Source organism: Lepidochelys kempii, chromosome 3 (genome assembly GCF_965140265.1).
Source record: "Lepidochelys kempii isolate rLepKem1 chromosome 3, rLepKem1.hap2, whole genome shotgun sequence".
Classification (NCBI taxonomy): domain Eukaryota; kingdom Metazoa; phylum Chordata; order Testudines; family Cheloniidae; genus Lepidochelys; species Lepidochelys kempii.
In genome coordinates, this window is record NC_133258.1 from 82,339,920 (window position 1) to 82,352,641 (window position 12,722).

At 40.7% G+C, this 12,722-nt stretch overlaps 1 protein-coding gene across 1 annotated transcript in view; it reads right to left on the reverse strand.

Moving 5' to 3' along the window:
- Positions 1 to 4,671: 4,671 nt before the first annotated feature.
- Positions 4,672 to 12,722, reverse strand: part of SEC63 (SEC63 homolog, protein translocation regulator) — a 100,480-nt gene continuing 92,429 nt past the window's right edge. The window contains exons 19-21 of the mRNA XM_073336936.1: positions 8,178 to 8,276; positions 6,358 to 6,462; positions 4,672 to 5,788 (exon numbers count right to left, since the gene is read on the reverse strand). Of these exons, the coding sequence (XP_073193037.1) occupies positions 5,645 to 5,788; positions 6,358 to 6,462; positions 8,178 to 8,276 (348 nt within the window). The 3' untranslated portion in view covers positions 4,672 to 5,644. The remainder of the gene's footprint in view (positions 5,789 to 6,357; positions 6,463 to 8,177; positions 8,277 to 12,722) is intronic.

The window sequence follows — 12,722 nt, forward strand, 5'->3', positions numbered from 1 at the left end:
AACTGGTTAAAATCGTCCTTGAGATGTGGAAAATATTGTTAGTCTTTATGTACTTGGTAGTATATTTAGAGATGCATGTGTCTTATTAACTCTGTTTTCCTAGAGCTCCAGGAAGAAATCCCAGACAGTGTTTCACCCTAGCTGAGATTTGGGGGGCGTGTCATAAATATAAAGGGAAGGGTAAACCCCTTTGAAATCCCTCCTGGCCAGGGGAAAGCTCCTCTCACCTGTAAAGGGTTAAGAAGCTAAAGGTAACCTCGCTGGCACCTGACCAAAATGACCAATGAGGAGACAAGATACTTTCAAAAGCTGGGAGGAGGGAGAGAAACAAAGGGTGTGTCTGTCTGTAGTCGTCTTGGCCGGGGATAGACCAGGAATGGAGTCTTAGAACTTTTAGTAAGTAATCTAGCTAGGTATGTGTTAGATTATGATTTCTTTAAATGGCTGAGAAAAGAATTGTGCTGAATAGAATAACTATTTCTGTCTGTGTATCTTTTTTGTAACTTAAGGTTTTGCCTAGAGGGGTTCTCTATGTTTTTGAATCTAATTACCCTGTAAGATATCTACCATCCTGATTTTACAGGGGGGATTTCTTTATTTCTATTTACTTCTATTTTTTATTAAAAGTCTTCTTGTAAAACACTGAATGCTTTTTCATTGTTCTCAGATCCAAGGGTTTGGGTCTGTGGTCACCTATGCAAATTGGTGAGGCTTTTTATCCAACATTTCCCAGGAAAGGGGGGGTGCAAGTGTTGGGAGGATTGTTCATTATTCTTAAGATCCAAGGGTCTAGGTCTGTAGTCACCTAGGCAAATTGGTGAGGCTTTTTACCAAACCTTGTCCAGGAAGTGGGGTGCAAGGTTTTGGGAAGTATTTTGGGGGGAAGGACGCGTCCAAACAGCTCTTCCCCAGTAACCAGTATTAGTTTGGTGGTGGTAGCGGCCAGTCCAAGGATAACGGATGTAATATTTTGTACCTTGGGGAAGTTTTGACCTAAGCTGGTAAAGATAAGCTTAGGAGGTTTTTCATGCAGGTCCCCACATCTGTACCCTAGAGTTCAGAGTGGGGGAGGAACCGTGACATCTGCGCTGAGAGGACGACTGGTGGGAGGGAGAATGGTTCTGATAGTACAGAGACCGGCGCCTCCCCTTAGGCAATCCACGTCAAGACGATGGGGACCGTGATTGCAGTGCTGGTGACTGAGGGCAAGACCCAGAGGAGCTGGGCTGCAACTCCAGAGATCTGTGGTGCAGAGATGGAGAATTCTGCCTTGTCTCAAGGGTTCGGTGGCACTCCACTGGCCCGAGAGGTCTTAGTGGCTGGCTTGCCCTCGTTCCTGCAGTGCCGGCAGAGGCCTCTGCTCTCTTGGCACAGAGGGAGATTGGGAAGGCGTTGATGCAGTCAGGAGTTTGGGTCTCCTACTGCTCCCGGGAGTCAGTGATGAATCCTTTAAGGGACTATGGGCGCTGACAGGGGAGGCACATATACGTGGCTCTGGAGTGACCACGCGGCCCAAATGAGTCCTTTGCTTGAAGTCCCATGGCCCTGCTTGCTCGGTGCCAGGGAGCCTGCTTCTGTGTTTTCTTTTTGGGCACCAGTGACGGGGAACGGTGCAAGGCAGAGCCCAGTGCCAGGGGTGCGCTGCACACCAAGGCTGAGGTACTAGGCAAGTCTTGGTGGGACGGCTCGGAAGCTGGACAAAGGGCAGCCTCCATAAGGAGGGCACACAAATGAATATCTTGCTCTGAGTCCTGGGTTGAAAATTTTTACGAATATGACACTTGCCCTTCACATGCGATTCCCCCAAGCACTTGAGGCAGCTGCCGTGGGGGTCACTTACAGGCATAGGCCTGTTACAGTCCATGAAGGGCTTAAATCCTGGAGACCAGCAAAGTCCCTGCTGGGACTCTAACTTGTAATTACACTTAACTACTTTACACTAAGGACCATAAACAAACTATTTCCAAGGCCCTAAGGCTCAAAGTCAGAGACAAAACTGCTAGCCCTTGCTATGCAAGGAAAGGCACTACGACTAACCACCACGGGGTAAAAAGGAACAGAGAGCATGTAGGGGGGTCGGCACCTGATAGACTGACGCATGAGCGTGGCACTTAAGGGGGGACACCGCTGGTCCTACAGATACCGCTAAGGCAAAGGTCTCCAACGACCGCGCACCAGGGCTCGGTCACACCTAGAATGGAACGTACATAAGCAAGCACTCGAATAACTCATTTTGATTGTATTTGGTCGCCGCATGCTGTGATATCCCAGGGTGAAATACACCCTCGTGCAAAGTACCAGTGCAAGTTCTTCACCACTTAATCCTCCCGTGGCGACGTCCAGGAAAGCTGCCACTGGAACAGCCCTACACGGCAGGAGGAGATCGGCAATTCCCGTGTGCAGGAGGGAGATAAAGGTGTGTCTGTGCCAGCCCACTGTAGTCGGTGCAGGCCATGGGAGGGGCCAGAAGATCCGTTTCCTTGTATGCAGTAGCCCTAAGTAACTGCACAAGTGACACAGGAATAACCAAAAGCTTCCTATCCCCAGGCTGGGTGTAGCATCAGGGGGATTCCACTTCTCCAGCCCCTTGTTCTTCAACTGCGGAAAGTCCATTAAGTCACAGTTTATGAGGATGAAATTAATTTCATGCCTACTGCCTCTAAGGCACTAGCAAGGTGCATGTCACAATGAACACACACTTCCCCCCACTTCTCACTCCTGTACAACTGTATAAAGGATGGCCCTTGTTACCATGTTTAGACAAAAGGTTATTTATTGCCCGTATCTCCTTTGGGTGTAGCTTTTGTGCCTTTTTTGGCATTTCACTACAAGTCCTGCTGGCTTTACCTGGGTTATCTTCCAATATGCACACATGGCTTGATTCAAAACCAATTGAAAACGATAGAGGTGTGTTTCTACTTCAGTGAGTATGAGATCAGACCCACATTGCTCCACATGGATCAACTGGTGACAATGTAACGGATACAATAGTGTGGGGGTTTTTTACCTGTGGATTAGTGACCGGGGGTTTTAACTGCTCAACTGCTATTTTATTCTTCTTCCCCATCTCATTTTTCTGCAGTTCCCTGAAAAACTTCTTGAGTCTAGATAAACTATTTGGCAACATATTCCAAATCTATCATCTCCCAAAATATCTGCATTTCTGCTTCACGGTGTGAAGTGACCATTTTGACCAGTGCTTGTTATTAGTTATCAAGTTATCTTTGTGGGCCGTAGATACCTTTAGACCAATATTTTACTCAAAGTCAGTTTTAGGTATTTGACTTTTCTTTTATAAATACAAAATTCAACCTGGTTTGTCGATTCTAACTTTCCAAGTACTCCCAATATTCATACATCATATTATAATATTCATAATATTATAATATTATTAATTATATCATATTAGCTTCCATATTATCAACTTTAAGTAAATATGCTCTGTGGTTGGATCAGTTTAATGATTTATTTTCTCTTAATACAATCTTTTCTTCTCTGTGTGTTAGGCCTTGGAAGATATTCAACTCAAGATTTCTAAAAGTAAGGGAAGTGACTTTCAGAAGTGCTAAGCACCTAGTAGTTGCTACTCTCAGGAAATTAAGTGCCTAAATATTAGCATAAAAGAATATATCACCCATCTCAGATTCTCCAAACCACCTCCTGCATTTTAAGCACAATTAAAAGTTACAGTAAATTGTTTTTCCAGGTGCAGTTAACATAACTAAATTAAAGTTTAACATTTTTCTTTTGCTTATTTCATAGAATCATAGAATCTCAGGGTTGGAAGGGACCTCCGGAGGTCATCTAGTCCAACCCCCTGCTCTAAGCAGAACCAATCCCCAACTAAATCATCTGAATTATTTGATACAGTAGGTCTGATTCCTCTTCTCCCATTTCTTTCAACAGTGAAATGTCTTTTGCAGAGTTCAAATTACTGGAATTCTCTGGGAAAGAATTATTGCATCACCTATTTGCATAATGCAGTAGACAAAAAATTAATCCCAAACCATACAAAGTAAAAAAGAATGCTCTGGTGTTAAAAGGCGACAAGCCATCTAAACTGAATCAGGCTTTCAGGCAGGAGTCCCATCTTCATACTTATCTTCTAAGTAGCTACCACACTGCTGCTGCTACATAAGCATGAAGTGCTATACCCCAGAAGAGATACTATATTCACATTTAGGACATTTTTAAATTTTATTTACAACTATTGCAATTACAAAGAATATATCAATGTAAATTTGCATTGAAAATGACAACCCTTTTTAATAAGCAAAGTCACAAATTAGTGAGCAGCTATTTTGGCATTTGGGTGGCTTCCATAGGGTGGAAATTTCCCTGTAGGACAAACTTACATTTGTCACACAATATGTATTATGGTATTGCAGCCTTGTAGCTCTTCAGCACTTAGTAATGGACATACATCTCTCTTTACATGATTGACATTTGTAATCACATTTATACAGCATACCTTTACTGGTTATATTGGGGTGGGAAACCTATAAGCTGTGCCGAAATACCTGCTACCTTAGCAGCCACGTAGGGTGCCCCACCCCTTAAGTAATCATTTGCTTGGAAAATAAAGTGTGTTCCCATGTTACTGACCCTGTTTAGTCCTGTGACAAGGATAAAAAAGAAAGGGATGCACAAAATTACAAATGCAAAGAGTCATCAAATTTTGTCCAGTTTATTGTTAGGAATTCAAAACTGATACAAAACATGCCTCCTTTGCACACTATTTTTCCCTTAAAAGTTTTCTGACAGTGTCAGGTAGATAAGAATTAAGAATGTATTTCAACTTTCAGAGTGAACCTTTTACAAAAGGTATTACATATAAGCTACCAACTTTGTGTAACGTATGGTTCCACACTCATTTTTAGACAGATAGTTTATCAAAAGAATCAGATCCTGCACTGATCTGCTGAAGTATAGGCTTAAAAATGTTTTAAGCCATTAATAACATTTTATGACCTTGTCAAGAAGTGTTTGTAATCTGCATGATAATTCTGGGCAATGAAGAAAAGGCAGTAGAGTCCCAAAAGGCAGCCCCCAAGCCTACATGGAATGTGCCCAGAGGTATGATGCCAACTTGTGATGACCAACATAAGAAAAACAGAAGATTTAAAGCTATGATTTAAGCTGTATCACTGCAAAATATCAAATGAATATCACAGAATTTACCAAGCTTGAAACTTGAGCAGATGTCGTTTCAAACAACAGAGACTTGAGATGTAAATCATACCTAAACGTGTTCCAAAATAAATTCAAGAAAAATTGATTTAAAGATTGCTCCTAGCTAAGAGTACCTTTTATTTTATTGGACCCTAAATTGATCAGACAATACATAGCCCACGCTTTTGGACATTTATAATAAAAAAGATTTTATTTTCAATTGAAATAAATTCACCATCCTGCACTTAATGGCTGTAACAAGCCATAAGCATCTTCCACGTTGTACCAATCATAACACATTTGTTTGACCTTCACTGAGAAGTTATATAATGCACTCAACACTTGGTAAAGAGAGAAACTAAACTCAGCCTTCTCAATGCTTTTGCACGGTGTTTCTTGTTTATTGTACAGTTCCACAGTCAGACCAAAGTTTGCAGTGTGTGCAAATGTTGTAGTTAATTAATAGTACTGTTTAATCATCATCTTCTTCCTCCTCCTCTTCTTCCTCAAAGCTATCTTCAAAGCCCTCGCTGTCCTCCTGGTCCTCATCACCCTCTATTGCTGTATCCCATTGTGGGTGATTTTCTGGCACTGGTTTAGCTTCATGAACTTCCAGCTGCACAGAGCGGTTGGGCAGAGAGAGAGAACAAAAAAGGTGATTGAATGAAACAACAAATATCAGAAAAGCATGAAAAATGATCTGCTTCTTATACCACATAAAATTGTAAACAAGTTTGTCTTGAGGAGTCAGTGTGTTAGAATTTCTCATTGACTGTGTGTCTACATTTTGAAAAAGAATATTCTTTACTAACTGATTTATGGGGCAAACCCCCAATGACAAAAGCACACCTGTATATTTAAATACATATACAAACTTATCTGAGACTGGGTGACTTAATAAAACGAAATTGCTGTTTTTGACCACATGCCTGGCATTTCCTGAAAAAAAACCTGACTGATTCATTATGGTTTTTTTATGTGAAAGAGTCTATATTAGCATTCTATATCAGGCAAGTAATTTACAGTTAAGGATTGTTCAGATTTGAAATCTTAAATCTTAGAACTGTTGAATCTAAAGCTGAAAAGCTGTGCTTTCATGCTGCCTCACTTCTGCCTAGCTATGTGCACATTAACATCTGTTCTAAGTGATTTTCAGCAAGAAATCTACTAGGGTTAAAATATCACCTTCAATGGTTTAACCTGGTCCAAACCCATAAACGAATCCGATCTTAAATAAACCAAGTACTGGTAGTTTCCAGGTTTGCCTGGTGCAGGAAATTTCAGTTCTACCTAGAAAACACAAATAATTCCAAATGTTTTTTATTCTGAGCAGACCTTCAAAGGACGTGTGTGAACAACGTATAATTGACTTCTACAGTTTAACATACAGTACATATCACAAAATAATAGTGATTGCTTTTTAGTTACTGAAGGGTGCTACTTTGTCCATAAGCCACAACATAGTAAAATACATGCATGAGATACATGCTAATAGCCACAAATGGGTACCAAAGAGAGGAGATATCTAAACACAATAGCTAGAGCAAAGGATTAATTTTATCACATCATCACATTTCTACTATATGTAGTCCTGGAAAAATGACCCTAATTTTTTTTTTTTTTAAGTTTCATAAAAAAAGTTATTTTGTACTTTTGAAGGTAAAAAAGGATAGTAAAATTAGAGATTAATAGCTAGTCTGTGGAAAGTATTTCATGTACCTTATCACCACTTCTATATCATACTGAAGTTTAATTAGCAATATAGTTAAGTAAAAATGCAGCACTTATTTCTTGTATGCAGAGTGAAAGGATTAAACATTCAAATAGGATATTAATAGGGAGGAATTAATGCAATTTTAAGTGATGAAAGAAATTTTACAATTCTACTTTTAAGAACTTAAAAGCCACTGTCAATAATTGCGACATGACAAGTAAATATTTCTGTGGCAGTGGGAATTTGCTCAGAAGTCCAAGAAAAACAGAAAAGGTAAAGTGCTAAGAGTAAACACAGAGGGAGCTGAACTGCATATAACTGCTTAATAATTTGGATGATTTTTACGCTTATTGCCCATACTGCCAAAGGCAAAACTAGGTAAACAAACTTGAAAAATTTCATCTGCGTAGAAATAGAACGTTTTATTTCCAATAATAAAATAGAATCTAGTTGAAAGAACAAAGTTCTGTGAAATCTGTAGGATGAACTGATGTAAGCAATAAAAAAAGCAAAATACATCATTTTCAGAAATACTTTATAATGACTTAAATCATTATTAAATTAACCCATGTAGTATAACAAAGTAACAGAACATTTACATGCCCTTTTCTGACCTCAGAAATCAGGTCAGCCCTAACACAGTAAACCTCCCACCTTGCTGACTGATATCAAAAACCACCCATATGAAATTAAGTAGTATGTCTTACACTGATTCTTTTCATGTAACAGTTTTATTTTATAACACTATAGCCTATAACAAGAATGTTCCATCAGTTAATTTCTCTACAGAAATATAACATTAATAATATTACACTGTGGAATATCAACATCCAAAACCAGCTGCTGAGATTACTAATTCACCAAATCTCTGTTTTACAGAGAAGTTAACAATATTAGCTGTCCTACATTTAAACAGTTTTATTTAAAAGCTATCTATGCACATGAATCCTGCTGGCCATCAGCTTTTCATGCCAGAATCAATCACAGTTCCTCCTTGTCAACCTCACCATTTTCAACCTCAATTCTGGAAAGAGAAGAAGCCAGAATAAAACTGCTCAAAGTTATTCCCCTCCACGAAGTTCTTCAGTAATATAAGATCCTGGCCTATCAGTCAGATGAAGACAAACTATATCTAGTCTATCTCTACCTAAGAAAAACAGATTATGGAAACACAGCATTACAGTTCAGAATATGCTATGTAATTATACTATTGTTTTCTGTAAACCACTTCAATGTATTTTAGAAATATTTAAAATTAAGTGTTTGATACTCAAATCTACAAATACTTTACCTCTTCTCTATCTTTGAGCGTACACACATGATATGGCATAGATACTAATGTCTGATCCTTCCGATCGGCAATATACAGCCACCACCATTCTTGTTTTTCCTGTTAAAAAAAATAATAATATGAAAGACTAGAAAGTAGAGGTAACATTTTAAAAGGCCTGGTATACCATAATAATTTATTACAGTGCAGATATATAATATAAGAATAAACTACGTTGTAAGAGTTAAAAACTTACAGTACCTACTGCACATTGAAGAGGAAGAGGTTACTTATGCCTGGTCTACACTTAAAAATTACACTGACCTAGTTACATCGCTCAGAACTATTAAAAATTTCAGACCCTGAGTACCACAGTCAGGTTGACTTAACCTCTAGGGTAGATAAGAATTCTTCTGTCAACCTAGCCACCGCCACTTGGAGAGGTGGACTAACTACATCGATGGAAAAACCCCTTCCATTGAGGCAGGAAGCAGCTACTCTTTGGTGCTACAGAGGCACAGCTGTGACGCTGTAGTGTAAACATGGAGCATACGCAGCCCCTCAAGAGGCACTATACTGGAAAAAACAGAGGGTAAGATGTATAGTCTTTGTTTAGGTTATAAAACAAAATGGTTGGGAGAAACTAGAATGCCAGTTTCTGTAAGCAACTTCTCTCCTCATTCAACTCATCTTGGTGGTCTGGTAAACAGTCGCAATACAATATCAACAAATTGAAATCTCTCTCTCTAGAGGGAGACAGACATATTGTTGCCTTATGGTTAATTAATGTGTTATATGAAAGTTGTTTCAATGCTAATAAATGGTTGCTGGAGTGTTTCTACAGCTTTGAAGGAACTTTTCTGGTGGTCCATGCTGAAGGGCAGGGCTTAGAACCTCTAGCAACACTGGACCAGCTTCAAATTCCAAAGGTGGGAGATATTTTTTATTAAAAGATGTATAGAATGTGAAATGATGTCTGGACTTCACTGAAATACACTTTCAACCTCAACTAGTATTTTAACTACATTTTTTGCTTGCAAATATTTCAGAAGCCTTTCAGAAGAATTGCACACTAATCAATGAATTAAATTGAAATTTAAGTTACAAAACAACAGTACATTACAAGTTCTTTTACTTTTTAAAGTGACTAATTATAAGACTAGTAAATCACAGAAATCCCACTAAAATACTCACATGGGACATATAGCAGGATCTATTTTTTACTACCACCAATAGAAATCTTGGATTCCTATCACACTAGTGAACACTAAGGCTGATTAGCACAAAATCTATTTTGCATTGATCAGCTCAAGGTGAGGAGAACGTGAAATTAACTTGACATATTAATTTTCCATTTTTACGGGATATCAATCAATGGGAAAGCACCTGCATCTCCATTCGGTAGTAGCACAGCTTTGTGTGTTTAATGGGCCAGTCACTGAAAACAGGACATGCAGGAACTTATCCATAAACTGATTTTTAAAGGTTTAGATTTTTTTAAACTTACAGCAACATACTACATTTTTTATTAAGTTTCCTATGTGCATGTTATCACATGTGGATATTGAGTACAGATTGATTTTTCATTTTAATAATTAAAATTCAGAATCAGATTACTATTTTTAAATAATTTTCAATAGTGAAGAAGGATCCTATGCAGAGGAAATTTGCATTTAAGTGTATGAGAGTCAGTGGCAGCTATTCAGCAATGGATAACTAAAGCGTGAGCCAAGTACACACTATGAATTATGAGAAACATAGCAGAGATGGGCAAAAATTTTCAGTTAAAATTATTCATTGACAAATGCAGATTTGGGGTCAATCAAAATATTTTGAGAATGTATGTCAATTCTGATTAACTGTTTTCAGTAGAGAAAAAAATCAGGAAATGTCAAAATGGTTCATTTTGACATTTATTAAATGAAATGTTTTGATTTTTCACGCTAGATTAATAAGGGCCTTCAGCACCATTCACAAAACCCAGGAGAAGGGGGTGAACTGAATAGCCCCGTGGCTAGAGAGCTCTTCTGGGATGTGGAACTCCCAGGTTCAAATCCCCACTCTATTTGATGCAGAACAAGGACTTGAACTTGGATCTCTCACCTGCCAGGAGAGTACCCTAACCATTGAGCTATGGGGTATTCTAGGATGTCTCATTCTCAATAACTCCTGTTGAAGCTGTCCTACCTTGTAGGAAATACTTTATATACAATGGGCCAGCAAGAGAATGACTCTATAGGCTTAGGGCACTCACCTGTGAGCAGCGAGAGTTGCATTCCAATCTCTGCTCCAATGAATATTTTAGGTATTACATTGTAATACTGTGTTCAAATATTTATGGAGGTGGCCAATTACCATCCTGACCGTTTACATGTTGTACCTCTTTCCCTTACATTCTAACATACAGTTAAGCAATAGATATAGTTGTTAGGGCATGGATCATGCCTCAAAGTTGGTGTTAAAAACAATTTTCGACAGTAACGGTAACAGGAAAACAAAAAATCAGGATTCAGAGTAACAGCCGTGTTAGTCTGTATTTGCAAAAAGAAAAAGGAGTACTTGTGGCACCTTAGAGACTAACCAATTTATTTGAGCATAAGCTTTCATGAGCTACAGCTCACTAAGTGTAGCTCACGAAAGCTTATGCTCAAATAAATTGGTTAGTCTCTAAGGTGCCACAAGTACTCCTTTTCTTTTTGTGAAAAAATCAGGACACATTGATAGTTATAACTTTCACAGAGGTCAACAGATACAACTTGTAATTAAACGTGCAATCCTAATTCGGTATGGTTTGTCACAGAGGGATAATCTTGCAAGAGAGGTGCCACCTTCCCATTCTTTCTAAACCGATTAGTGGTTGGATTCAACAGTGTATGCCTATTTGAACCTGGCAGGCTACTATGCTGTGGGCAAAATGCCTTTTAACAGATGGGTACAAGTGCAGGCATGCCAGGGAACCAGTATGTTCATGGAGCTGGAATATCGGGGCATAATTCTACCTAAAAATGTCAAAGCCACAATCTGTGCAGTTTCTGGATCTATGACTGAGGGAACAGAAGAGATTTATTTATTTAGGAATATGTATCAAGTGAAGATACAGCCCTGGCAAACAAAATTAATTAGCTGCCCAAGAAGTTTGTTAAAGCAGAGTTAAGTTTGCTCAGTGCTGACTCATGGCCTTTTAGAATGTTGCGTTCAATCACGCTCAAACCTCTGAAAACCAGGAAATATAGAATTAAAATATATGCCACTCCCACAATGTAACCTTAACTCTTCCCCTTGAGCTGGCAATAACAACTAGGAATTGTTCAGTAAAGGTAGTGCATAAGTAGCACATGAAGAACTAGGAGGTGTCATTGTTTGCACTAAGCTTCAGATTTGATTTGCAGCATTTATCTGCACCCACTCCAGCTGCATTCACGGTGTCAGATGTAGCTGCACTGAATGGTGGAGGGATTAGTGGGAGTTGGAAGACTTGTAACTGTGATATGAGGAGAGGCATAGCTGCTGACTTCCAGATTTCCTGGGGGTGCTCGACCCCCTGCTCTGTCCGCTCCCCGGAGGATGCCCCATATATAACTGGTGCCTCCCCATGGGGGAGTGGGGAGGAGGAGGCGGCACAAGCAAAAGGGCAGGTCACATGCATGTCCCCCCATGCCCAGTGCCACCAGTCTCCCTGCCCCATGTTACCTGCAGAATGGGAGGCGCTTTGTCCTCCCACTGCGCCTGCCCTCCCGGCACATTCTGCTGCTCTCCCTGCTCCCCAGGAGCCCAGGCGGGGAGCAGAAGGGAGACCCTTTTAACGCCGGCCCCTCCCGGGCGCTGCTTTGCAGCCCTGCCCAGCAGCTGCTTGAGAGAGTCTGGCTGGGGAGGAGGTTTCTTTCGCTCCCTGCTTGGCTCAGCTACTGGGGACTCCAGCACCCGAGCCCAAGCAGGCAGCAGGAGGCACCTCCCCAGCCATGGTCTCTCAGGCAACGGCCACGCAGGGCTGCAGAGCAGCGTCTCAGTGGCTGGAAGCAGCTGGTTCCACCCCTTCCACTCCCCGCATCTGGGCCATGCGTTGCCCAGGCCTGCCCCCGTTCCTCTCCCAGCATGCCACCAAACAGCTGATGGCGGCACTGCGGGGGACAGGGATGAGCTGATCGGTGGGGCCTGGTGCTGGGGGGGAGGGGGGAGAAGGGGAGGGGCCTGCTGGTGGCTGCTCAGCACCCACTATTTTCCCCCCCCGAGGTGTATGTGTACCTCGAGGGATCAAGTATGCCAATGTTCTGTTCTATAGGTGCCTCAGTAGCAGTGCACCAGGATCTTCTCCTCATGGGGATTTTCAGCAGTCCAGTGGCATACATGACTGCGATCTCCTGTGAACAGTGAGTGGGGTAAGTGAAAGCAATGTCTCAGAAGGAATACTCCTGGCAATGGTGAATGGGTGGTAACATTTAGCAACTTTGGGGTGATCTGTGCAGGCTCATGGTTTGAGTTTAGACAGCTTCTGTTCACTACACCTTGCTCTAACCCAAGTTTTGTTTTGTGCTCAGTATCCAGTGCATTCTGTATCCACAGTATTTG